Source organism: Dermochelys coriacea, chromosome 8, assembly GCF_009764565.3.
Source record: "Dermochelys coriacea isolate rDerCor1 chromosome 8, rDerCor1.pri.v4, whole genome shotgun sequence".
Lineage (NCBI taxonomy): Eukaryota > Metazoa > Chordata > Testudines > Dermochelyidae > Dermochelys > Dermochelys coriacea.
Window position 1 is genome coordinate 30,952,260 of NC_050075.1, and position 25,872 is coordinate 30,978,131.

The 25,872-nt window shown below is 41.8% G+C and overlaps 1 protein-coding gene across 3 annotated transcripts in view; it reads left to right on the forward strand.

Moving 5' to 3' along the window:
- Window positions 1–25,872, forward strand: part of DOCK2 (dedicator of cytokinesis 2) — a 493,769-nt gene continuing 467,897 nt past the window's right edge. Inside the window, exon 1 of one of the 3 annotated variants that reach the window (XM_038413725.2) lies at window positions 1–287. In XM_038413725.2, coding sequence (XP_038269653.1) covers window positions 245–287 — 43 coding nt within the window. In that variant the 5' untranslated portion in view covers window positions 1–244. Of the gene's footprint in view, window positions 288–3,601; window positions 3,861–25,872 lie in introns of those variants that run through there. The other 2 variants (XM_043491018.1, XM_043491017.1) reach the window with 2 other exon arrangements.

The following is a 25,872-nucleotide window of genomic DNA, read 5'->3' on the forward strand; positions in this document are numbered from 1 at the left end:
TCAGTTAGGAGAGAGTTAGAAAAGAGGAAGGAAGCAGGAGCCTCTGCGAACAGCAGCAAAGTGCACATAGAAGAAGCAGCCACGTTAGTCAGCCCCAGTTTCCTCCCAGGCCATCCGTGACTAAAACTGGGTAACAGATTTGATTTCCAAGAGCCTCACTCGCACTCTTGCTGCAGTACGCTGCTCACATTCAGTGGCTTTTCTGGGGGCTGGCATCCTCTGGGACCTGGAGGAGACGCATGCAATGGCACCCTGGTGCAAGACTGACAAGGAGAGGAGCGGTGTGGGTATGTAACGTATGCAGACTGCCATTTGGGTTTTGCCCCTTCTCTTAGTTTTCAAGCAGGATGTGGGCAGGTATTTGCTGCAGTGCAATGAACTCCCTTCCCTACCATTTTCTTGCAGTGTCTTGTGAAAAAAAACAGAAATTCTATGTTAAGACAAACCCAAAGGGGAGCTTGCAGGGAAAACTTTGTGTTGCCTACTTGAGATTTTTCATCTCATTCTTTGCCACTGTGGGAGAATCAGGCTGCCACTCTAGAAACAGTAGGAAAATGCTACATCTTCAAAATGACTAAGGTCAGGGTTTTCAGGGTGTCAGCATGCAGTAAGATGAACTTACTGGGTGCTGCTTGAGGAATGACAGGGAGTTGAAAGGGGAAAACAGATTTGCATGTCAGGAAAAGTAATGCATGTGTTTATTGGGGAAGGACTAGAACCCCTCACTTGCTTTGAGAGTGGTACTAGAAAAGGAGCTAATAAATAAGAATGAAGTTCTTGTGTTGGCTGGAGGGATGACCGCTTCCATCTGTGGTTTCTCTGATTAAATAGAGACTGGCGTGCGTCCTGGAGTTAAAAGAATTTTGTAATTGTGCTAAATTATACTCAAGAAAACCACAATAATAAACAGAACAGAACAGAACAGAAGCACTCCAAATTTGTCCCTTGAGCACCTTCCACTAATTGGTAACAAAATATTTCTCTTGCTCCCTTGGGTAGACCGCTATTGATAGCAAGGAACCTTAAGTCACTGTTAAAATACACACTGATGCATACGTATATAAGCAGCACCATAAAGATTTTTTAAAATAAAAAAAGACAAACCCAGGAGAGAATAGAGTACTTCACAGTACACATCATAGGAGCTGATAGTTACATGGTGTAAAATGATTTTTAATTTCCTGGAGGAAATAATAAAAGCAAAATAATTTCTCCATGTTTAATTTCCATGCACAGAAGTGGTAAAATTGTGAAATCTAAGTATTCTGTACTGGTGATAATTTCCATTGCAAAACCGAGGGGCTAAGATACTTGATTTTCTGTTTCAGTGGTAAGGGGGTGGGGACGGAAAGCAGAAACATGTAACTTTAATTTTGAACTTCTGTGTTCTGGCAAGCTGATCATCTGCCCTGTAACAGCTGGATTTCTGTAGGATGTTGTCTCAGTGTCCATATGTTTGGTAATCAGAGTGTACTGCTTGGGTTAGCTAGAATATAGAATTTAAATGACTTGTGTATGAGAAAACAATTTAAGTGCTCAGTGTGTGTTGAGCTTTTTTTGTAGACAACACTGTGATTCTGGGCATGTTCAGTTTTTTCTGTGTAATGCTAGTCAGAGTAAATAAAGGCTAATAATTAATAGATTCTTATAAGGATGGAAGAGACCATTAGATCATCTAGTTTAACTGCCTGTGGCTACTGCATGTCACCCACATACCCTTACATTGACACCAACAACTTGTGTTTGACTGAAGCATATCTTTCAGAAAGGCACCCAGTCTTGATCTAAAGAAATCAAGAGATGGAGAATCCACTACTTACCTTGGTGGCTTGTTCCAAAGGTTAATCACACTCACTAAAAATGATGACAGGTTTCAGAGTGGTAACCGTGTTAGTCTGTATCAGCAAAAACAATGAGGAGTCCTTGTGGCATCTTAGAGACTAACAAATGTATTTGGACATAAGCTTTCATGAGCTAGAACCCACTTAAAAGTGGCAATTCTTCAACAAAAAAACTTCAGAAACAGACTCCAATGTGAAACTGCAGAACTGGAATTAATTTGCAAACTGGACACCATCACTGTTATTAGGCCTGAATAAAGACTGGGAGGGGTTGGGTCATTACAAAACCTAAACCTAATTTCCCCCTACTGTTACTCACACCTTCTTGTCAACTGTCTGAAATGGGCCACCCTCATTACCACTTCAAAAGTTATTTTTCCTCCCTTGGTATTCTGCTGTCAATTTAATTGTCTCGTTAGACTGACCTCACACTTGGTAGGGCAATTCACATCTTTTCATGTATTTATACCTGTTCCTGTATTTTCCACTCCATGCATCTGATGATGTGGGTTCTAGCCCACGAAAGCTTATGCCCAAATAAATCTGTTAGTCTCTAAGGTGCCACAAAGACTCCTCATTGTTTTTACAATTAAAAATGTGTGCCTTGTTTCTAATTTGAATTTGTCTGGCTTCAGCTTCCAATCATGTGGTCACTGAACACACATTATGGTTTTAAGTGTTGCATGTGACTACAAGAATTTTTATAATATTTGCCATAGCAGCGATTTGAATGCCACAAGCACTGTTCACTATCTGAAATAACACATCCTTTTTAGTACATAAAATAAACAACGCTTTCTTCAGCAAAGGTTTCTGGTTCAATTAATATATTAGTCTGTGTATAAAAGCTGTATCTTTACTGAACTGATTTATCCACAAATATAACTGCACACACAAATTTTATGTAAGTATTATCAGTAGGAAGGGTTTCTAAAGTTAGTCAGTCTACAGTTGCTCCAAGATGGTTGCTCAGGTTTGTGGCTATCATCACATTTCTCTGTTAGGCTTGCCAGCAAAGGCTTCTGAATATTTAGCTGTGTAACTTTTTGCATAATGAATTAGAATTCCTAGCAACTTACCATCATGAACACTTTATATTATTTTAGCACCCTAAGTGCATTAGCTGAAGTTTCCTTTAGAAAATAACCAAGGCAAGTGACATTTTTAAGAAAAGTACTTTGATAAGGCTAAAAAATATGTAGTTAGTTATTATGGTTGAAATTGTTCAGTTGAAATTTTTCTACTTTTAGTATAAGAATAAAATGTTAAGTGTCAGTTTGACAAAATGAATGTCTAGGCAATTAAATTACAGATGATACAATAATAATGTGTTAGCTTTCCTTTAGTTCTGTCTTGTATCAACCCAAATAACTAGGGTTATCTCTGAAAATGACAGAAAATCCTTCATTGCCTAAAAAGAAACTTAACACCTGTTAAGTATCACCTTTTCCAGATAAAGTTGTTGGCTCTCCTTAAATCTGTTATCTGGCCTCATGACAGGGCTTGGAATTGAAGAAGCACATGAGAGAGGTGAATGATGGAGTTATGGCAGCTTATACTGCTAATCATGTTTGCAATACTCATGAGTCATCTAATTAAAGTCAATAGGATTATTTGCATTGCATGCAAGGCATTCCACAACTTGGCCTACTATAAAAACCAAATGAGTAAACTACAATCTTGAGACTTGGGTGGTGGAGGATGAGTGAGGGGCAACACATCAGTACAGCTCAGAGAAAATTAGTTGATTACTGTTACATACAGCGCACATCAGGGCAGTAACACACAACTTCAGTAGAATAGGGTGAAGATAATGGAAGAATTTTTTGAGAAGAGGTAGCTATTTCATACTTGAAAGTTTATCTCCAATTCATTTCCTGCTGCAAATTAAGGCTACAGTGAGCCCGTTATCATTTGAACTACACCCCAGATTAGTTTAAAGAAACAAATTGTTGCAGTTTGACTAAGACAAATTGAGCGTGAGTGTGAATAATAGAAAGGAAATACTAGCAACATAAGGTACGGGAAGGTGAGAATGGCACAGACCACTACCTGCTTATTTAAAGTATGTGAAGGTACTTCACTGGCATTTGGGAGCAGAGGATAAGTGTACTGTACATATATTTGTTTAAATAAGGCAGACAAGTGCTTTATACAGTGAAACAGCTGTTGTATTGCTGCTTTTCCCTAATGACAATTTGCAAAGACTTGGTTTGTTTGTTTATGCACACGTAGGCATAAATAACCTTATCAGGAATAGCATAATAGAACATTGCATAAACACTATGCAGCATTGGCTATGCATGATTTCCTGTGGGTCAAATTGCATTAAACCCATTGTTATAGAAATGCTTCATCAAGCTTTATGGCCCTGGTTTTAATCCAATTTGACCTATCAGGCAATCAACTAGCAGAATGCTATAGAGCAGTATTATGTCCAACTTTAAAAAAGAGATGAAAATGTCTGCTCTGAAACATGGTGTGTGTATATTTGGTATGACTAAGGGGAGGTAGTGTAATACTTGCTAATTAACTTATTCAGTAATTGGGTATAATGTTGGAATACTGGAATGTCATGCAATTGCATTAATTGTATGTGGTTACCATCTTAATAAGTGACCATTGCACTACCATGATAATGAGTTGGACTTAGGCTTCTCATCTGTACATCTCAGAGTACCCTGCAAAGCATGGCAAGTATGAATAACCTTGTTTTACAGATGGGGAAATTGAGGCACAGAAATGAATTGACTAGTCTTAACACAACAGGTGAATGGGAGATCTGGGAATGTAATCCAGGTGGTCTCCCAGTCTAGAGCCCCCTGCCACTTTGTGTTCTTGAGTAGATAGTATGCTTTTTCATCAAAATGCTTTATCAATGAAAGAGTTTTTTTATAATATTGATGAAAAGTAACCTGATGTAATAAAACTGTGGATTATATCTTATTTCATAAGATTGACAGGAAAAGACAGGATCAGCATTCACATAAGTTGTCCCAAGAATACTAAAATACCAGCAGTATAAGCCATCAAAAGTATGCCCCTTCTTTTTTGATAAGATGTCTATCATCTATGTGAAGCGGGTAAAACTCACTTCCCTCTAAAGATGCTACTAGGTGGTGGGTTTCCATAAATGCTTTCCTGGTTAATGGACAACTGAAGACCCATAGAAGTTCTGCAAAGCTAGACTTTATGGTGGCTTTAGTGAAAGTAGCTGCACCTTTTACCCTCCTCCATAGCTAAGGCTTATGGAGGCTTTTAAGAATTCTTTCCATCCATCTCTTTTAGCTCACAACTTGCCTAAGCTCACATGGTTCATCCCTGCTGCTAACCTGCTTTCTTCCCCTTCCCTCCTCCTTGATCTATCACATGCTGTTAAACCAAAGAGACATGATAGAAACAAAAGTAGCAGGGTCTTTCAAATGAGACTAAGTAAGTAGCAGAGATGAGTGAGTGAGGGGCAGTGTCTCATTTAATCTTGCTTTTTTGCTTCTTGTTAAGGTACTCTAAGGATGTTTTGGAATTGAAATGGGTTTGGGCTTCTGAAGAAGGAATTTACAGGGAGACAGGGTAAATTCTGACTTAAACCTGCAAGAAATGGACTGATTAGGAATTGAGAGATGGGAAGATATTTGCCATGTTCTCTAACCAGACACCCATTCTGGAGGTAAGGTCCAAGTTATGACCAGACACCTCACTGTGTCCTGAGGTGGAAAGAGTAGATAAGAAATTTGAGGCCATTGAGACAAAAGAGGTGTTAGTATAAACTATGAAGTTTTCCAGGATGACTGCATCCCATTCCATTTATCTTTGAAACCTTTCTGTCTGGAGGCCTATAGATAAGGGTGATGCCCATATTGGCCTTGCCTTTGAACTCTTATTGAGGGAATTTATTCAAAAGAATTTCCATTGATCCTGCAGAACCTCTCTGAGGCTGGAAGGGAATAGAATGGAGACTACACATTTGTTTTTGTCCATTCTGGAATGATAATGTAGTCAGTATGGGGAAATGAAGGTTGTGGTGTCATCTAATGAGGTTTAAGTAATGTGCAACCCAAGGTGAGGCTCTTAGAAATGAGAGGAGTACAGATTTCTTGTTTTGTTCGGTTTCTTTACTCAAAACATTCCAGATACCTTGGTGTATGTGCTGTCATTCTGACCCTGTGAGGTGGCTGTGGTTTTATTGAATGCAATGCTTAACTTGTGCCAGGGCTTAGCAGTTCATAGCCCTGGCATCTCTGGGCTTGCCATGTCAGTTATAAAAGTAAAAGAAATGCTTGAGCCCCAGCACCTCTTTCATTACAAATTAAGCACTGATTGTAGGTAGCTAGTGACATACTGTTCAGCCATAGGTTTGTATTATTTGTGTGAGGTGTTAGAATCATAGAATATTGGAGTTGGAAGGGACCTCAGGAAGTCATCTAGTCCAACCTCCTGCTCAAAGCAGGACCAATCCCCAACTAAATCATCCCAGCCAGGGCTTTGTCAAGCCAGGCCTTAAAAACCTCTAAGGAAGGAGATTCCACCACCTCCTTAGGTAACCCATTCCAGTGTTTCACCACCTTCCTAGTGAAAAAGTTTCTTCTAATATCCAACCTAAACCTCCCCCACTGCAACCTGAGACCATTACTCCTTGTTCTGTTATCTGGTAGCACTGAGAACAGTCTAGATCCATCCTCTTTGGAACCCCCTTTCAGATAGTTGAAAACAGCTATCAAATCCCCCCTCATTCTTCTCTTCTCCAGACTAAATAATCCCAGTTCCCTCAGCCTCTCCTCATAAGTCATGTGCTCCAGCCCCCTAATTATTTTTGTTGCCCTCTGCTGATGCTTTCTAATTTTTCCACATCCTTCTTGTAGTGTGGGGCCCAAAACTGGACACAGTACTCCAGAGGAGGCCTCATCAATGGCAAATAGAGGGGAATGATCACGTTCCTCGATCTGCTGGCAATGTTCCTACTTATACAACCCAAAATGCTGTTTGCCTTCTTGTCAACAAGGGCACATTGTTGACTCATACCAAGCTTCTCGTCCAGTGTAACCCGTAGGTCCTTTTCTGCAGAACTGCTGCCAAGCTGCTTGGTCCCTGGTCTGTAGCAGTGCCTGGGATTCTTCCATCCTAAGTTCAGGACTCTGCACTTGTCCTTGTTGAACCTCATCAGATTTCTTTTGGACCAATCCTCTAATTTGTCTAGGTTCCTCTGTATCCTACCCTTGTCGTCCAGTGTATCTACCATTTCTCCCAGTTTAGTGTCATCTGCAAACTTGCTGAGGGTGCAATCCACAACATCCTCCAGATCATTTATAAAGATATTTAACAACACCCGCCTGAGGACTGACCCTTGGGGCACTCCGCTTGATACCGGCTGCCACGGAGCCATTGATCACTACCTGTTGAGCCCAATGATCTAGCCAGCTTTCTATCCACCTTATAGTCCATTCGTCCAGCCCATATTTCTTTAACTTGCTAGGAAGAATACTGTGGGAGATCGTATCAAAAGCTTTGCTAAAGTCAAGGAATAACACGTCCACTGATTTTCCCCTCATCCAAAGAGCCAGTTATCTCATCATAAGATAGATAAGTCTGTTATATAAGACTAACAGATTTATTTGAGCATAAGCTTTCGTGGGTAAAAAACCCACTTCTTCAGATGCATGGAGTGAAAATTACAGATGCAGGCATTATATACTGACACATGAAGAGAAGGGAGTTACCTCACAAGTGGAGAACTAGTGTTCAATGGGTTCAATGAGAACAATGGGTTCAAATACTGGGAGTGGACTACATCCACCCTGATCAAATTGGCCCTGTCAGCACTGGTTCTCTACTTGTGAGGAAACTCCCTTCTCTTCATGTGTCATATATAATGCCTGCATCTGTAATTTTCACTCCAGGCATCTGAAGAAGTGGGTTTTTTACCCATGAAAGCTTATGCCCAAATAAATTAGTTAGTCTTTAAGGTGCCACCAGACTCCTTGTTGTTTTTGTGGATACAGACTAACATGGCTATCTCTTGATATTAGATAAGACTGTTAGATAAGACTAGGATAGCAAAGAAAATGTGGCAGACTGTTCCTTTTTTGGGGGTGGCAATTGGCTAGAAGTGCACCAGATGACAAGGGATCTGCATGTCTGCTCAGGTTTCCAGGGAACCAAGTTTTTGCTGTGATATCAGAAGCAGGAGAACAGGCAAAATTGTATTTCAGAGCACAGTAAAGTGAGGAGGCATAAATCCATACTCAGGTTGCTGAATCTCAGTCACATTGGCTAATGTTGGATATAAGATGATCCACTTCAGATATGTAACATGAATTTGTGGAAACTGAGATAAAGGCAAACATTCTTCAAGTCTGGACCCAAAGGGTTGGGATTGGCAATTGTGCCTCTGTTTCTAGAACCCTCACCTGCTGACATGCCAATTTTTTCCCCTCATCTGTGTGCAACTGAAGGGTTGGTTTTTGAAGTGAGAGGGAGATGGACATCAGCCATGTGTGAATAAAGCTTACCCCTCAGTCAAATACAAACAGAGCATCCTCCCAGCAGTCCCAGTGCATGAGGGGTATTCATCCCACACTTGCCCTGAGAGGGTTAATGCAGACTGAGAAGAGAGCTCATTAATCCAACAGCCCACAGCTGAGGGGAATCAGATGGCTGAGCAATCCCCTGATTGAGTGAGGAAGCCCAGCTGAGAAGGAAGGAGCTGGTTTGAGACTATGAAGGTAGGGAATTTGCAACACAAGGGGCTTGTGGGGAAAGTCTGCAATGACACCCTGGAAGAAGGGAGGAGTGTTTGGAGGCTACAGGGACAGCCAGCCCACAGTGTTCCTCTGGGAGTTAGGAGGCTGGTAAATCCCTGACAGTGGGCAGTAGCAAATGGCAGGAAAGGGCTTAAGTGAAGTCAGTAAGGTCTAGAAGGGACCAAACCTTGACTGCTGACTACAGGGTCCCTGAACTGGAACCTGAGGGCAGGTCTGGATTCCCCTGCCAGTCACTGAGTGGCACTCTGAGACAGTAAATGGGAAGATTGGCTAGGACTGCTAGCAAGGAAAGGCTTTCCAATCCCAGAAGGGGAAAATGTGTGGAGTAACTTGGCTAGAGGTCTGAGTCACAAAGAGGCAATAGTAGCTTGTGGAGTGAGAGAGGGACTGCAGACATAAAAAGAGGAAGGTAGAGGACAGGGTGCAGCCCTGGGAAGGGGGTTGACCTTGTGAGCTATTCCCCAGAATGATCAGGAGAAGGTGCCACCTTTGCAGTGAGTGGAGTACCCCGTCTCACCGTGCATGAGAGACATCAGCACCTAGGTGAAGAGTAGCTGGCTGAGGGTATAAATCCAGGTAAGATGAAGATAACATTAGAAAGGGAAGTGCTTTATTGCCATATGATTGGCTTCCAGTGAGTGCATCTGCCTTGAGTCAATGTGGTTGGCAGCTTCAGAGTCATTCTGGACCGGGGTGATACCAAAGAAGCTAGGAAACTGCACCCCCATCAGGCTAAATTTGGACATGAGCACAGTGAGTCATGACTGTCCTCTCCAGGGATGGTTACTGCAAATTCAAATGAAAATGCCAACTGTGTGCTCCTTTGAAAAGTGACAACATAAAAACTTCACTTTCTTACTCAGCAGATCTGATCCTGGTGAGCAGTCGGTCACATCAGCTGATATCCACGACTATTGCAGTTGCTGCAAACCACAATCAGTTCTTGGAAAGAACTATACATTAATTTGGTTTGCGCATCATCAGCAGAATTGCTAAGTAAATCCATTCTGCAGGACCCACTATGATATCTTCATATTCTGCCCCTCACTTGCAACTGCACTGAGTAGGATTGCCCAAGGGACAGTGAAAACATGATTGAGAACCATAGGATTGTGTGAGCATAGCTGTCAGCAGCTGGCCTGCACAACTGTTGGTGGGTGGTCATGCATGTGTTGAAATGACTTTTGAAATCCTGTACTGAGATGGCACGCTATACAATGGGGAAAGGCATATTTTTTTTTTACTTATGTTTCTATATCTAAGGTACTTGTATGGCCCCCATCACCATAGCAAATGAATGCCTCACAGTCTTTAATGTATTTATCCTCAGAGCATCCCTGTGAGGCAGGGAAGTACTATTTCCATCTTACCAGTGAGGAACTGAGAGATTTAAGGGAATTGCCCAACATCACCCAGGAAACCTGTAGCACAGCAGAGAATTGTATCCATGTCCCCTCAGTCCTATGCTGGCAACAACTGCACCATCCTACCTCAATGAGGTACAATAGGAAAAACCATGATGCCACCTCCACCAAATCACAGTAGAATCCTGCTTGCGAGGAGCTCCAGTTGGTTCAGCGTGAAGCAACTGTTAAGTGAGCAACAGAGCTTAAAACCTCAGTAGACAAGACAGACGTGGGGCGGGAGGAGGAGAAGCAGAACACGCAAGTGGAGTGAACAATGGGATGGTAGGAGAGGTCATTTTGGATTCTCACCTTTTTTTTTTATATGGTTTTGGTAGGTTGAGTTAGAGGGGATAAGCTGAAGGGAGAGAGGTGTCTATAGGGTGAGGTTATGTGGGCCAGGAAAGGGGTAAAGAAGGTAAAAGGAGTAATGCTGAGGTGAAGAGATGGAGGAAGAGGGAGGGGAGGACTGGAGCAAACAGCCAATCAGCACGGGGCAGAGACAGTCCTGTGAAAACTGGAAAGGTCTCCAAAGGTGGCTGCTTTGGCTGTTTCTCCCTTAGCTGCTGGAGTCTCTGGCTGGCTCATCTGCTAATTTCTCTCAAGGCCTCACAGTGGGGGAAGAGGGGATGCCATCTGGGTCCTAGTGCCCCCAGAGTGTGTGTGGATCCTTCCTTCTACAGTTCTGGGTCCAAATAGTGCTGGGCGGAGCGGTAAGCCTATCTGAGACCCATTCCCTTTGTCCCACCCCCACACAACATTCTGTGCTGTTGTTGCTTCTGCCCCTTCCCCCCTGGAATCTCCATCTGGCTCCTCTCTACAGAGTTGCACCCTCTGCAGCTGGGAAAGTGGAGAAGAGACACCACCTAGTCCTAGTGCCCCTACAGTGCATGCGCCTTCCCTGCACAGTTGGGGGTACATGACTGACAGTTGGTACACATGGATCAATGCAACAAGAACAAAACTTGTGGGTGCAGGAGATGGAGCTGTACTGATGTCAGGACCATGCCTGTGAAAGTAGCCTCTCTAAAATGAGAATAACAATGACTCTGACCATCTTTAAGTGAAATGTTAAACTCATAACTTCTAACATATCCTTTCTATGATAGTGGCTAGTAATAAAAGTTAACAAACCACCAGCATAGCGGTACAGAAACAGGGCTCTTTTTGACATTTTGTAGTATTTTGGTTTCTTTAAAATGACTCATGTAGTCACCAGAGGGAGTCCCAGAATGAGGCGGTTTCCAGCATGATGCAGGCACTCAGGGTCTGCAAGCTCAGTCTGCAAGACTCATGTAACTGATAGATTTGTGATTTAAATCTTACATCTCTGGTCTCACTCTGGGTTCTTGAAGTACAAAGGCTACAGTGTACTCACAGGGAAGGTCCTCTCAGCTGCCTGACTGAATTACACAGCATGACACTTGTACAATTGCTAAAAGGCAAAGGCCATGCTGTGGGATAAGAAGCAGCTGTAGGAAGTGATCTTGGAACACTGATTAACTATCTTGAAATGTCACAGGGTAGCTAGTCCTGGTGAGTAGAACTGGGCCCATGGTCCCTGTGTCAGAGCTGATGAGCCCAATCCAGCCAATTAAAAGGATGGGAAACACCTGGGTCTACAAAGGTCTGCTAGGGGCCATGCACAGGAAGAAGGAAAGCCACAATGGAGTGTGTTAGTGGGCTAGATGCTCAGGGAGGCAGCCCTGGGGTCACTGCTCCAAGAGAGAAGCTAAACTAGCAAGAACTGGGACACTGATTGGAGCAGGGTGCCAGAGACTCCTGGAAGGGTTGAGCCTGAGAGCAAAGAGTGAGTGTGAAAAATAACTGCATTCTTTCTACTTGAACTTCTGTAGCATGTTAACCTTATTATAGTATGACTATGCTCAGCTGTTGTGCACTGTTGCTCTGTATTATTTAATAGAAGTTGAATTTTGTCCCAGATTGAAGTGCCTTTATAGCTTTAGTTTCTAATTTATGAAATTTTAGAATGAAAGAAGGTGCAGAATGATTAGAAGGTGTATAATATGTACTCCATTATTATGAGAGCAATGACACAAGTCACATGAGAATTTTTCATAATATTTTTGGCTTAGGCCAATAATCAGAGGGGAATCATTTGTTATAGAAACTAATTTTTCTTTTTTTTTTTTTTTGGAAGTTGAGTATCTAGACTAGAGAGATAGAAAAGGCATTCATATGTCAAAGCAATTTTCTGCCTTTTATCATATTTATTATTTACTGTTACGGTTCTTTGCTACAATTCATAGATTCATAGATACTAAGGTCAGAAGGGACCATTCTGATCGTCTTATCCGACCTCCTGCACAGCACAGGCCACAGAATCTCACCCACCCACTCCTATGAAAAACCTCACCTATGACTGAGCCATTGAAGTCCTTAAATTATGGTTCAAAGACTTCAAGGAGCAGAGAAGCCTCCCTCAAGTCAACCATGCCCCACGCTACAGAGGAAGGCGAAAAACCTCCAGGGCCTCTCCAATCTGCCCTGGAGGAAAATCCCCTCCCGACTCCAAACACGGCGATCAGCCAAACCCCGAGCATATGGGCAAGACTCACTGGCCAGATACTACAGAAAATTCTTTCCTGGGTAACTCGGATCCCATCCATCTAATATCCCATCTCAGGGGATTTGGCCTATTTACCCTGAATATTTAAAGATCAATTACTTACCAAAATCCCATTATCCCATCATACCATCTCCTCCATAAACTTATCGAGTAGAATCTTAAAGCCAGATAGATATTTTGCCCCCACTGCTTCCCTTGGAAGGCTATTCCAAAACTTCACTCCCCTGATGGCCAAAAACCTTCGTCCGATCCCAAGTCCAGACTTCCTGGTGGCCAATCCATACCCATTTGTTCTTGTGTCCACATTGGTGCTGAGCTGAAATAATTCCTCTCCCTCTCCTGTATTTATCCCTCTGATATATTTATAGAGAGCAATCACATCTCCCCTCAACCCTCTTCCAGCTAGGCTAATCAAGCCAAGCCCCACAAGTCTCCCCCCATAAGACAAGTTTTCCATTCCTCGGATCATCCCAGTAGCCCCTCTCTGCACCTGCTCCAGTCCGAATTCATCCCCCTTGAACATGGGAGACCAGAACTGCACACAGTATTCTAGGTGAGGTCTCACCAGTGCCTTGTATAATGGTACTAAAACCTTCTTATCCCTACTGGAAATGCCTCTCCTGATGCATCCCAAAACCGCATTAGCTTTTTTCAGAGCCATATCACATTGGCAGCTCATAGTCATCCTATGATCAACCAATGCTCCAAGGTCCTTCTCCTCTTCCGTTACTTCTAATTGATGCGTCCCCAACTTGTAACTAAAATTCTTGTTATTAATCCCTAAATGCATAACCTTACACTTCTCACTATTAAATTTCATCCTATTACTATTACTCCAGTTTACAAGGTCATCCAGATCCTCCTGTATAATATCCCGATCCTTCTCCAAATTGGCAATACCTCCCAGCTTTGTATCATCTGCAAACTTTATTAGCACACTCCCACTTTTTGTGCCAAGGTCAGAAATAAAAAGATTAAATAAAATTGGTCCCGAAACCGATCCCTGAGGAACTCCACTGGTAACCTCCCTCCAGCCTGACAGTTCGCCTTTCAGTAGGACCCATTGCAGTCTCCCCTTTAACCAATTCCTTATCCACCTTTTGATGTTCATATTGATCCCCATCTTCTCCAATTTAAGTAATAATTCCCCATGTGGCACGGTATTAAATGCCTTACTGAAATCTAGGTAAATTAGATCCACTGCGTTTCCTTTATCTAAAAAATCTGTTACTTTTTCAAAAAAGGAGATTAGGTTGGTTTGGCACGATCTACCTTCCTTAGATGGAACATCTCTGGAGAAATTTGATTAACTTCACTGTGTATCTTAAAGTATAATGCAGCACAACTCTGGGAATAGGAATTAATTGTTCCCTTAGATGGCTTGGTGGCTGCTATTTCAAACAAAAAAATATTGTAGCATTATTACACAAGGCACATATAAAGTATTTCTCATTTTTGAGGGTGTGGTGATAGATAATTAAACTTAAAAATAGGCAGTTTCCTAAAGGAAGCTATAGACGTATTTTCCTCCTTTGTCAAATGTAAAGTTCTATTACAGAAATCAAGAGGCAAAATATGCCACTAAAATACAACTGATATTTTTTCCATCCAAGTATTATTATTTCATGGTAGATCAATTTTTCAGTTTAGCCTTACAATTTCACTTCATACCCTTTTAATAAAGGGACTGATGGTCTTTTAAACTATATAGTGGCATTGCACAGCTGTTGAACTTGTACACCAAAAGGTTGTCAATGCTTGTATGGAATTAAAGCATTTTGAGATATTAAGTGCTGTATATAACATTTGTTTTATTGTACTGAGGCTTGTTCTGTGATCAGTTAATTGCTCAGTTCCATGCAGTGTCTGGAATCGAGACTGTCATGACAAGACAGGATTGAAGATTTTTGTAGGAAATAACGTTTTTATAGGGAACCTACTTCATTCTGATTGCCAATATGCAGCCATAGAAAAATCTTACTAGTTAGAGAAAAAGCAAGCTTTTCACTATTGAGGTGTTGGGAAGAGGCTCATTGACTTTGGGAAAGGTGGAATTTTTTCCTTAACTTCTGTTGCTCCCTCTTTCCTCCCACTGCTTTCCCTGAGCCTTTCTCAGCCACCACTCCTGCTTTAAAAAAGAGTCTAATACTGAAGCCTTTGGATAGTAGTGAGCAATCAAGTAAGGGTTTAGGCATAGTTACCCCAAGGAAAACTTGGCTTAAGAACTTCCATTCTGTTTCCACTCTGGACTTCAAGCTTCTAATGTATTGTGGATAGGAAAATAATTTGAGTAATAATTATTAGCAACTTTACAGTCACTTGTATCAAGAAGCCCAAAATATTTATTTTTGCTTAGGAATGAGAGAAAATCAGTCTGAGTCTGTTCACCTGAACTCCCAAGAGTTGTTTATGGTTCTAGGCCCAATGTTGTACACAGGGTGTTTTGCAAGAAAGACACCTTGACACCGAGCCTGGTTCTTGAGGGAAAGGACAGACTTGATAGATCCTAGATTTCTTAAATAATATTAAAGCCACCTCCTTTTACTCCAAATAACTTCTTAAAATTCTTCTCTGCAATGATGCCTACAAAATATTCAACACTGGTTAAGCAGCTGGTTTGCTATAACTACAGTATTTCATGCCAACCAATGTCATTTCATTGTTTATTTGTACTTCCACCATCTGCGCCTCCTGCTAACTATAATCTTGCACTGAGATAGTAAGCTCTTGTAGCCAGGGCCACTGTCTATTTGCTTTTATACACAATGGGTCCTTGACCTCTAGCTACTACTAGGGTTGCCGGTTTTGTGCAAGTAGAAAGTTGAACACCCTTCCCCTGCCCCTCTTATGAGTCCTCGCCCTTCCCCCCCCAGTTGCTTGCTCTCCCCACCCTCACTCACTTGTTAATATTCACCGGGTTGGCTTCAGGGGAGTGGGGTGAGGGAGGGGGTGAGGCTCCGCTGGGGGGTGGGTGGGCTCCAGGTGAGGGCTCCAGGGTGGGGCCAGAAATGAGGAGTTCAGAGTGTGGGAGGGGGCTTTAGGCTAAGGCAGTGGGTTGGGATGCGAGAGGGGGTGCAGGCTCTGGGGTGGGTCCAGGGATGAGAAGTTTTGGGTACAGAAGGGGGCTCTGGGCTGAGGCAGGGGGTTGGGGTGTGGGAGGAGGTACGGGTTCTGAGGCGGGACCACGGGTTCTGAGGTGGGGCCAGGGATGAGAGGTTTGGGGTACAGGAGGGGGGCTCCAGGCTAAGGCAGGAAAGTGGGATGCGGAGGGGGGTTCTGGGCTGGGGCAGGGGGTTTGGCTGCAGGAGGGTGTGCAGACTCTGGGGTGGGTCTGGGGATGAGGGATTTGGGATGCAGGAGGGTGCTCCGGGCTGGGACTGAGGGTTTCGGAGGGCGGGAGAGGGATTGGGGTTGGGGCATGAGGGGGAAGGTGAGGGCTCCGGAGGGGGTTGCAGGCTCTGGGGTAGGGCTGGGGATAAGGGGTTTGGGTGCAGGAGGGGGATCAGGGAGGGGGTCAGGGGTGCAGGCTCCGGGCAGCACTTGCATCAAGCAGCTCTCGGAAGCAGCTGGCATGTGCCCCCCCTCTGGATCCTATGTGGAGGCACAGCCAGGTGGCTCTGCAGGCTGCCCCTTCCGCAGGTGCCACCCCTGCAGCTCCAGGTAATGGGACTGTCCCTACTTGTAGGAGCCTGAGGGGGGACATGCCAACTGCTTCCTGGGAGGCACGTGGCACAGAGACTAGCAGGGAGTCTGCCAGCCCCGCTGTGCAGCACCGCCAACCAGACAGTCAACGGCCCAGTCAGCAGTGCTGACCAGAGCCACCAGGGTCCCTTTTCAACTGGGTGTTCTGGTCGAAAATCGGACACCTGGTCACCCTAGATACTACTGCAATCAAAATATAATTGATTCAATGCACTGAAGCAATCTTGGTTTTAATGTAAGCCTCTTTAACTTTTGGAAGCTGTTAGCCTTTTAGTAAGAAACTGTAGCTGCTTGGGGGGGGGAGTGTTTGGGGGTGGGGAGGAAATCCATTCAGCAATGACAAGAAGGTCAAGCCTGAAGGTTTTACTGGTGTGGGGGAAAAAATGTGCCCTTCATGAATTATTTCCAGGGACTGTGCAGTTTAAAGGAACCTCCTACCCATCTGACAGTAGTTCAGACTTCATTAGTGAACGGTATCTATCTTTTAGCTTAGAGTTGATTAATTGGTTTTGTGGGTTTTTTTTTTAGCATTAATATTCAGTCAAAATAAAAAGTAGGAAACCCCCTACAAACTATGATGTTCCTTGTGGGGATGGAGAGCTAGGTCTTTGAAAACTATGCTGAAATATGTATTTTATCACAACCAGCTCTTAGAGCTTGAGTAACATGAAAAGGTCATGTCATTCTAACCAAATCAATGTCTGTTCCTTTAGAGAGGTTCCTGAACTGAAAACTGTAAAGAATCCATATTAGCCCGCACTGGAGGGCCAACAATCCAGCTTCCAATTTGGGTAGGGCAAATATTTATAAGCATAAATCAGAATTTGAAATACAATTAAATAACCTCTATTAAACCAACTATGTCTATCTTAAAGAAATGCACACTAGTCTTTGGCCTTCTTGTAGTAAATCTGTTGTTTACCCAAAAATGAAGTTCTGGAAGAATAAACCAGCTTTGCCCAGCTCTTAAAAGTTATTATGGTAAAAATCAATATATATAAGGGAGATACTGACTCCTCAGTACGTTTGCATAGAGCAACTCTAGTTAAAATGTAGAACTGCTATGGGACAATTTCAGTTCAGGGAGGTGGGTCACCTGAAAACCAACCTACTTTGAACAAGATTTGATCATTTCATGTTCCAGAAGATGGTGTTTCCTTGATACAGGATGCACAGTGTGGCAGGAAATGAATTCTCTCTGCAGGAACTTCTGCTTAAAAATATTTAACTCCTTTCTGAGTTCTTACCTATTCTTTTCTGACTTAAACATAACTTGACTTCATACTATGCAGCATCTTTACTATTAGGGCCAGGCTTGTGTTGCATGTACAAATTAGTGTCATAAGCATAAACACAATCTCTGTTTCATGCTTAAATTTCATGCATGGCTGCACATACACTTTTGTAAATCTGAGGTTGTCTTTTCATTTGGACTTTATATTGATCTTGGAGATATGCAGATGAAAAGCACAAAAGAGTAGTAGAACCATATTTTGAAAGAGGCTGTAAAATGCATTTACAATATTTGCTCGCACAACCTAAATTAATTTGTCAAAAACAGTCCATCATTAAATTACTTGGTGCATACAAATGTTTGATGTGATTTTTAGAAATTTGCTTGAAAATATTGCAAGTTGATTTGTGGAAGTGCCCTGAAAAATTAGCCCAAATAGTGCCTGTAGAAATGTTTAATAGCCAGTTATCAGCACAGATAAAAAAATATTTTAAACTTAAATTTTTGTTCTATTCCTAAAACATGGGCAGTGTTCACTAGAATAAATGTAATAGAATTTAAGTGGTACTGGTTTCCATAGTTATGTCATAAAAGCAGTAGTAGTTTAACTAGTGGGTCAGTCTGATAAGAACTAAAATTGAAGAATGCAGTAGATGGAAAATTGAATAAAGTGTGAAAAGTTGATTTGGATGATTTACTTTCTTCTGATTATTTCTGTAGTAAAAAAATTGGAAGTAGGTAACAGATTGCTGGATCCATAAAGGATTACATTTTCCAAATGCTTTAACATTTCTTTTACTAAACTGAGCCCAAGCATATATCCAGGTTGTGTTTAGTGAAATTATTTTTGGTAATTTAAGTCAAAGTTCATGAACAACTATTTTGTATTGCATGTTGGACTTGAGTCAGTTTCTGTAGCTGTATCACAAAACCCTAATGTTTTAAGGTCTATCAAACAAAAGGAGAAAAGATACTTGCGGCTTTTAGTTCACAAAAGAACCTCCTTAGTGAGTAATAGCTTTAAACAAACAGTGAACAGAATTATGAAGTTTTTGGACTATGGAAATGTGCATGTAAGGAGGCTGAGTTCAATAATATTAACTACTGCACCCAGGGAGGATCTCAAAGCAATTTATGAACAGTAATTAAGCCTCACTATGCCTATATGGTAGACTCATAAATAGACCCACTTTACAGATGGGTAAACCAAGACACAATTGAGTTAAGTGCTCAAAGTTGCCCAGTGTGTGGGTCCTGGCTTTTAAAAACGAGCCACTACTCCTTCCTCTCAGACAAGGCAACTGTTTAATTTGTGTTGCTTGTATTAGGTTTCCAGGTCTGGTCCATGTGATTGGGTGGGGGAGGGGGGAGGCGCTAACAAGTCTATATTAGTAGAGATGTTAATCTAGAAGGCACTGGTAAATTTGGAGTACAGCATAATGTTTGTAATCTCTCTAAATACCCAATTAGAGATCTTCATGGGTAGGTGACACTGTAGTCCCATGGCTAAAGATGTTGCTTAGTAATTAGCCACCACAGCTTATTTTTGTAATTGTTCGCTTCTGTGGAGTTAGCAAATATAACTGAGTTCTGCTGATCAAATGGCAGCAAGGGGTAATAACGTGAATACTGTTAAAGTTTTGTTTTTACTGACTGCCTTTTTATTCTGTTGACCCCATTTTCAGTTAACTTTTATTTTTGTTCATAAGAAAAGCAGCAGGGGAAAGGGAGAAGTAGCCCCACTTTTTTCTGACTCTGGGAATGTGGGGATAGCGTATGAAGGGAAATTATAGTCAAATGGCATTGCAGATGTACAGAATCGGTGTTTGAGGAGTATTCCATTTGTATATATGTAATTCCTGAATAAGGAAGCAGTGGATTATGGTCAAGAATATGTAGACTAGTTGTTCTGCAGAACCAATAAAAAGGGGGTTGGAGTGTAAATGGACTCTTGTGTCCAACTCTTAATGATGAGTTCTTCACTTTCATATCATGGTCATCCTGGCATTGCATTAATACGTGCTGACACAAACATTGCAATGCATTATCAGCTTGTTCCCTTGCAATTATACTGATGATCTCTGCAGCTCCATTTGGCAGATGGCTTTCTAGTTCGTAGTGTGCAAGCCACTATAATAAAAATTTGTTTAAACACTGAAGTGTCTTTACATCTAAAAATGACTCAAAATGGGATTGTGTATTAACATGCATCTCCAAAAGGTTCTCAGTTAACAACGAAAACTTTCCTTAATGGCAAGCCCTCAAACTCGTCCTGAGATACAAAAATCAAGCTGGATTCATTCCTTGCTACACATCACTAACAGAGTCTGCAGGCCAAATTGGTCTCTGACATGTGTGGAACATCAGCAGTTTTGCTGGAGCTGCACAAGTGTAATTGAGGATAACCTAATAAATGTAACATCCGTTCTTATAGCCGTGACTCAGAAGGAATTCTTAATTCAGGGTACTGGCATGCACTCTCTAGCTCAAGAAACCCAGTTTGTGCATCACCGAGTGTTTTCCTGTGTCCAGGTCCTTATTAACTAATTATGGAATAAATTGTTAAATAGAGCCAATAAACAAGGGGAATAGAATGCAGCTCTTGCTCTTCATGTGCTGGCTTTACATGACCACTGAGAATAAAAAACAATCCAAACTTATTTTGGCCATAACTGATGATTGGACTCGTGTAGCTTTGCATGGAGCAGTTCTGTTGAGTTAGAAGGTAGAATTTTTACATTCTTTTTCTTAAGAGTAAAACTGCATTTTAAGGAACTTGGATTGTGAGTATAGAAAAAGGGCAAAATTTACAGTTAATAATTTGTCAGGATCAGATTAGACTTCCTAATGGTAGCCTATTGGGCCACTGAGAACCCTTTTAAATGCCAAACTATTGAGATGATTTCTAAATGCAGCTTATTTTTCCAACACTACAATTGAGTTTTGCAAGACAGAACAAAGATTTTAGACCAAACGGTGTTTGAAGTTCTTCATTCAACATGTTGGCAAGTACAACAGACTTAAGATGAGGTACTGAGCCAGAATCATTCCTGTTAATTCACTTTATTGCAATGAAACAAAATGGAAACCTGGTTTAACACAGTTGTGCTTCTGAAAAAAAGTTTGAAAGAAACATTAGTACAGCTTCTCTGTGGGGGGAAGAGCACAGGGAGGAGAGACAGCAAAGTGGAAGACTGATGATTGATCTAAGTAACTAGACAGAGGGACAAGGCACTAGTAGATGAAATGGTATAAAGGGCTGGGGTAGGCACTTGGAATGAAAGAAAAAAAACATGCAGGGGGAAAGATGCAGGTAGTGAGAAAAGGTTAGTAAATTAACTTTGTACTTGAGGATTGTGACTGCAGCCTTTCCGTAGGTCAGCATTCCTGTCAAGATGCTCTATTGGTTTGCAACCTGATTCTAGCTTGCCTTTAGTTCCCTTTAAAATGAATGAAGGCTCAGGGCAATCAACACCTTGTAGGATTGTGCCCTTAAGTTTTTCCTTAGAATTGGTTTCAATGGAGATCCTAGAGCTTGAGCCTCACATTTGCCCTTCTCTGCTTAGGGGCAGGGCCTTATAACCAAATTTAGCCAAGTCTTTGACCTTTGGCTTCTGTTGCTTCAAACCTTTCTTAATCCAGTGGGTTTCAAATCTTAAAACATTGGTTTCCTGTCTGAATCCCCAAATGACCTTCATTCAAATTTTAGAAAGAGTAAATTGTGACTACATTTTCTGCACCCTGTGTCAGTGAGAACCAAGACAACGGCTGTTGACAGATATAGTGGTATTGCCACAGCGTGCACAAGAATATAGACAGAGCCTAGAGGAGTAGTCTAGTGGGTTTTCTGTTTTGTTTGTTTATCCATGAATTTACCCAGCAGTAACAGTTACCCAAATAAGACTGGTTTCAGAGTAGCAGCCGTGTTAGTCTGTATTCACAAAAAGAAAAGGAGTACTTGTGGCACCTTAGAGACTAACAAATTTATTAGAGCATAAGCTTTCGTGAGCTACAGCTCACTTCATCGGATGCATTTGGTGGAAAAAACAGAGGAGAGATTTATATACACACACAGAGAACATGAAACAATGGGTTTTATCATACACACTGTAAGGAGAGTGATCACTTAAGATGAGCTATTACCAGCAGGAAGGGGGTGGGGGAAGGAGCAAAACCATTTGTGGTGATAATCAAGGTGGGCCATTTCCAGCAGTTAACAAGAACGTCTGAGGAACGGTGGGAGGGGGGAGAAATAACTTGGGGAAATAATGGGCATTACGCAAAGTAAAACTATTTCCCCATGTTCTTTCTCTCCCCACCCCCCCCCACTGTTCCTCAGACGTTCTTGTTAACTGCTGGAAATGGCCCACCTTGATTATCACCACAAAAGGTTTTCTTCCTTCCCCCCCGCCATCCCCCCCCCTTTCTGCTGGTAATAGCTCATCTTAAGTGATCACTCTCCTTACAGTGTGTATGATAAAACCCATTGTTTCATGTTCTCTGTGTGTGTATATAAATCTCCCCACTGTATTTTCCACTGAATGCATCCGATGAAGTGATTTGTAGATCACAAAAGCTTACGCTCAAATAAATTTGTTAGTCTCTAAGGTGCCACAAGTACTCCTTTTTTTTTTTTTTTTTTTTCAAAATAAAACTGAAAATATAACTGGCAGTTCAGGGGGTTATTTAGTCTCCATACCCAATGCAGTCTTTGGCTATTTGGTTAAGATAGCGAAGAATGCCCACACCATATGTTGGAGTTGGATTTAGGAGGGTCTGGACAGCAACAGACAACCTGCAGATCTTCCTTGTCATTAATATATGGCCATTGATTGGGTTAAAAGTCACTCTTATCTCAGGGCATCTCCCATTGGTCACTTCAGATGCCACCTGAGGAGGTTTTCATAGGTCTCATCTCCATCTACTTGAAGTGGAATTCCCAATGGCACTGGGGCTTGTAAAGAGGATGTTCCTGTTGTGTCACCAGTCGGATCTGGTTGTGTGCTCTAGGCTTGACTAGAAGCTAATATTGAGTTTATGGTAAATAGGATGCAGCACTTTAGCTCTCAGTTGATGGTCTCTTGAGTGAGAAAGGAATTTCCCAGATGGTGGACTGGCATGGCAATTGGAAGTTGCTAATCTTCTTCAAAAAGCCTGGGAGGGGCCGTAACAAGGTCATGTTAATCAAGTTAGTCTTGACCTTCCATAGGTGTTCATGGCAGGAGTCATTGACTAACAAGTGCCTTTTGTTGTTCCTAAACTCTCTCACAGGGTCAATTGAGCAGACTCTGTGGGATTGGAAAAGGCTTCACTTCTATATCTCTCACAGATTAAAGCACCCCTTTTCCTTGATTGCTCTCACAAAGAATGAGTGGTAGGCTGCAGGGAGCTTTTATACTGAGCCAAATCTGAGAAGTAGCTGAGATGAGAGGTAAACTAAGGATTTGGAGAGGGGCTTAGAAGACTAACTTTTGCATACATCACTGCATTGGGAAATGGGTGGTAGCTGTACTCCAGGTCAAAGGAGGACTTGTTGGTTAAGGTGTGGCCTATGGTTAGACTATATTGACTGTCGATGTCTCATTCACCTAGAGCAGTGTTCTCAACCCGTGACGCAATCAGTACGCAGGTGTGGCTCATGTGACATCATCAGGGCCATAAAGATGGCATAAATATAATGTGTAGGTGGCCCACATAGCACACAGAGAGTTGCATATGGGGCCATAATGGCAAATAGGTTAAGAACCACTGACCTAGAGTGTCCATGCCAATAATGCTAATACTAGTGCCTGGTTAGGTCAATACTGGTCATTAGGAAGCAGACTCAAAATGACATCTAACTTCCAACAGGACCTGAATACATCACATTGTTTTTAAAATTTAATCTATTCTTTGGGTTCAGCAACTGTGTAATACCTAACATAATAGGGTCCCTGATTTGGATGCTTACATGCCACCACAATACAATTCATTAATATACCTTTGATATTTTTAGTTAATTTGAAAAGTGGGTGCAGGGTGCATTAACAACTGTCATGATGTCCTTCCACACTAAGGATACCTCTGGGGGGGGGAGGGAATCCCAGTTATTGGGAGGAAACAGGTAATAGTAATGGAGGATTCAATCATTAGAAATATAGATAGCTGGGTTTGTGATGATTGGGAGAACTGCCTGGTGAATTGCCTGACTGGGGCAAAGGTTGAAGATCTTATGTGCAGTGTAGGGAGGAGCCAGTGATTGTGGTACACGTAGATACAGTGACATAGGGAAAAGTAGGAAAGAAGTCCTGGGGACAAATTTAGGCTTCTAGATGAGAGATTGAAGTCCAGGACCTCCATGGCAGCATTCTCTAAAATCTTCCAATTCCATGTGCAGGGTCAGACAGGCAGAACTATAGGGTCTCAATGGATGAGACATGTAGGCAGGAGGGGTTTAGGTTTTATTAGGAACTAGTGCAACTTTTGGGGAAGGATGGGCTCCACCTAACCCAAAATGCAACCAGATTGCTGGCATGTAAAATGAAAAAGTTTGTAAAGAAGTTTTTAAACTAAGGGCTGTGGGAAAGTTGACAACTGACATTGCTCAGGGGAGAGGATCTGTTGATCAGGATTCTCCATGTCCTAGTAAGGCGGAGAGGATAAAAGTTGATAAAGATCAGGTAGGAACTGAAGACAGTCAAATGAAAAAATCCTATTCAGTTACATCACATAACGGTAGACAGCTAATCAGTGACAAATTTTTATAAGAGCTTGTATATGAATGCAAGAAGTTGAAATACTAAGATGGATGAACTTGAGTGCCTGGTATTAAATGAGGATACTGATATAGTAGGCATCATAGAAACTTGGTGGAATGACGATAATCAATGGACATGATAATAACAGGGTACAATATATGACAGAATAGGTCATGCCGGTGGGGGAATGGGATTATATGTGCAAGAAACCAGTCCAGTATGGTAAAAATCTTAAATGAATCAAAATGTACCATAGGCTCTCTATGGATAGAATTTTTTATTATTAAAGCATAGAATATAGCAGTAGAATATATTACCAACCACCTGATCAGGATGGTGATGCTGATTGTGAAATGCACTGGGAGACTAGAGAGGCTATAAAAATAGTTGAAATTCCTCATTGAGTTTTCTATCCCCATATTGAGTGGACATATATCACCTCAGGACAGGATGCAAGAGAAAGTTTCTAGACATAAACAACTGCTTGTTGGAGCAGCTAATCCTGGAAATCACAAGGGGAGAGGTAATTCTTGATTTAGTCCAGAGGATCTGCTCCAAGAGGTGCCTATAGCCGAACTGCTTGGTAATAATGATCATAATAGAATTAAATCTAACATTCATGTGTATGTGGTGGTCATGGTGGTGCAGACACACCAACGGAGATCATCACAGTAGCATTTAACTTCAGAAAAGGGAACTACACAAAAATGAGAGAGCTAGCTAAATGGAAATTAAAAGCAAAAATAGTCACAAAAGTGAAATACCTGCAAGCTGCATGGAAAGTTAAAAATCACCATAATAGAAGCTCAAATGTATTCCCCAAATTAAAAAACACAGAGAACCAAAAAAAAAAAGAGCCACCCTGGCTAAACAAGGTAAAAGAAACAGTTAGTGACAAAAAGGCACCCCTTATAAATGGGACATTAAATACTATTGAGCAAAATAGGAGTATAAACTCTGGCAAATCAAGTGTACAAGAATAATAAGGGAGGCCAAAAAAAGGATTTGAAGAGTAACTAGCAAAAGACTCTATATTTTTGCTGTTAGTTTTTAAGTACAGCGGAAACAGGAAGCCTGCCAAACCATCAGTGAGACCACTGGATGATGGAGGTGCTAAAGGAGCACTCAAGGAAGATGAGACCATCACGGAGCAGCTAAATGCATTCTTTGTTTTGGTCTTCACTGCAGAGGATGTGAGGGAGATTCCTACCCTTGCGCCATTCTTTTTAGGTGACACATCTGAGGAACTGCCCCAGAATGAGGTATCAATAGAGGAGATTTTGGAACAAATTGATAAATTAAACAGTAATAAGTCACTAGGAGCATATGATAGTCATCTGAATTCCTTCAGAACTCTTGGGTGAAATTGCAGAACTACTAACTCTGGTACGTAACCTATAATTTAAATCAGCCTCAGTACCATATGACTGGAGGGTAGCTAATGTGACACCAATTTTTAAAAAAGGCTCCAGAGGGGATCCTGGCAATTATAGGCCAGTGAGCCTAACTTCAATACCAGGGAAATTGGTTGAAACTATAGTAAAGAACAGAATTATCAGACACATAGATGAATATAATTTGTTGGGGAAGAATCAACATGGCTTCTG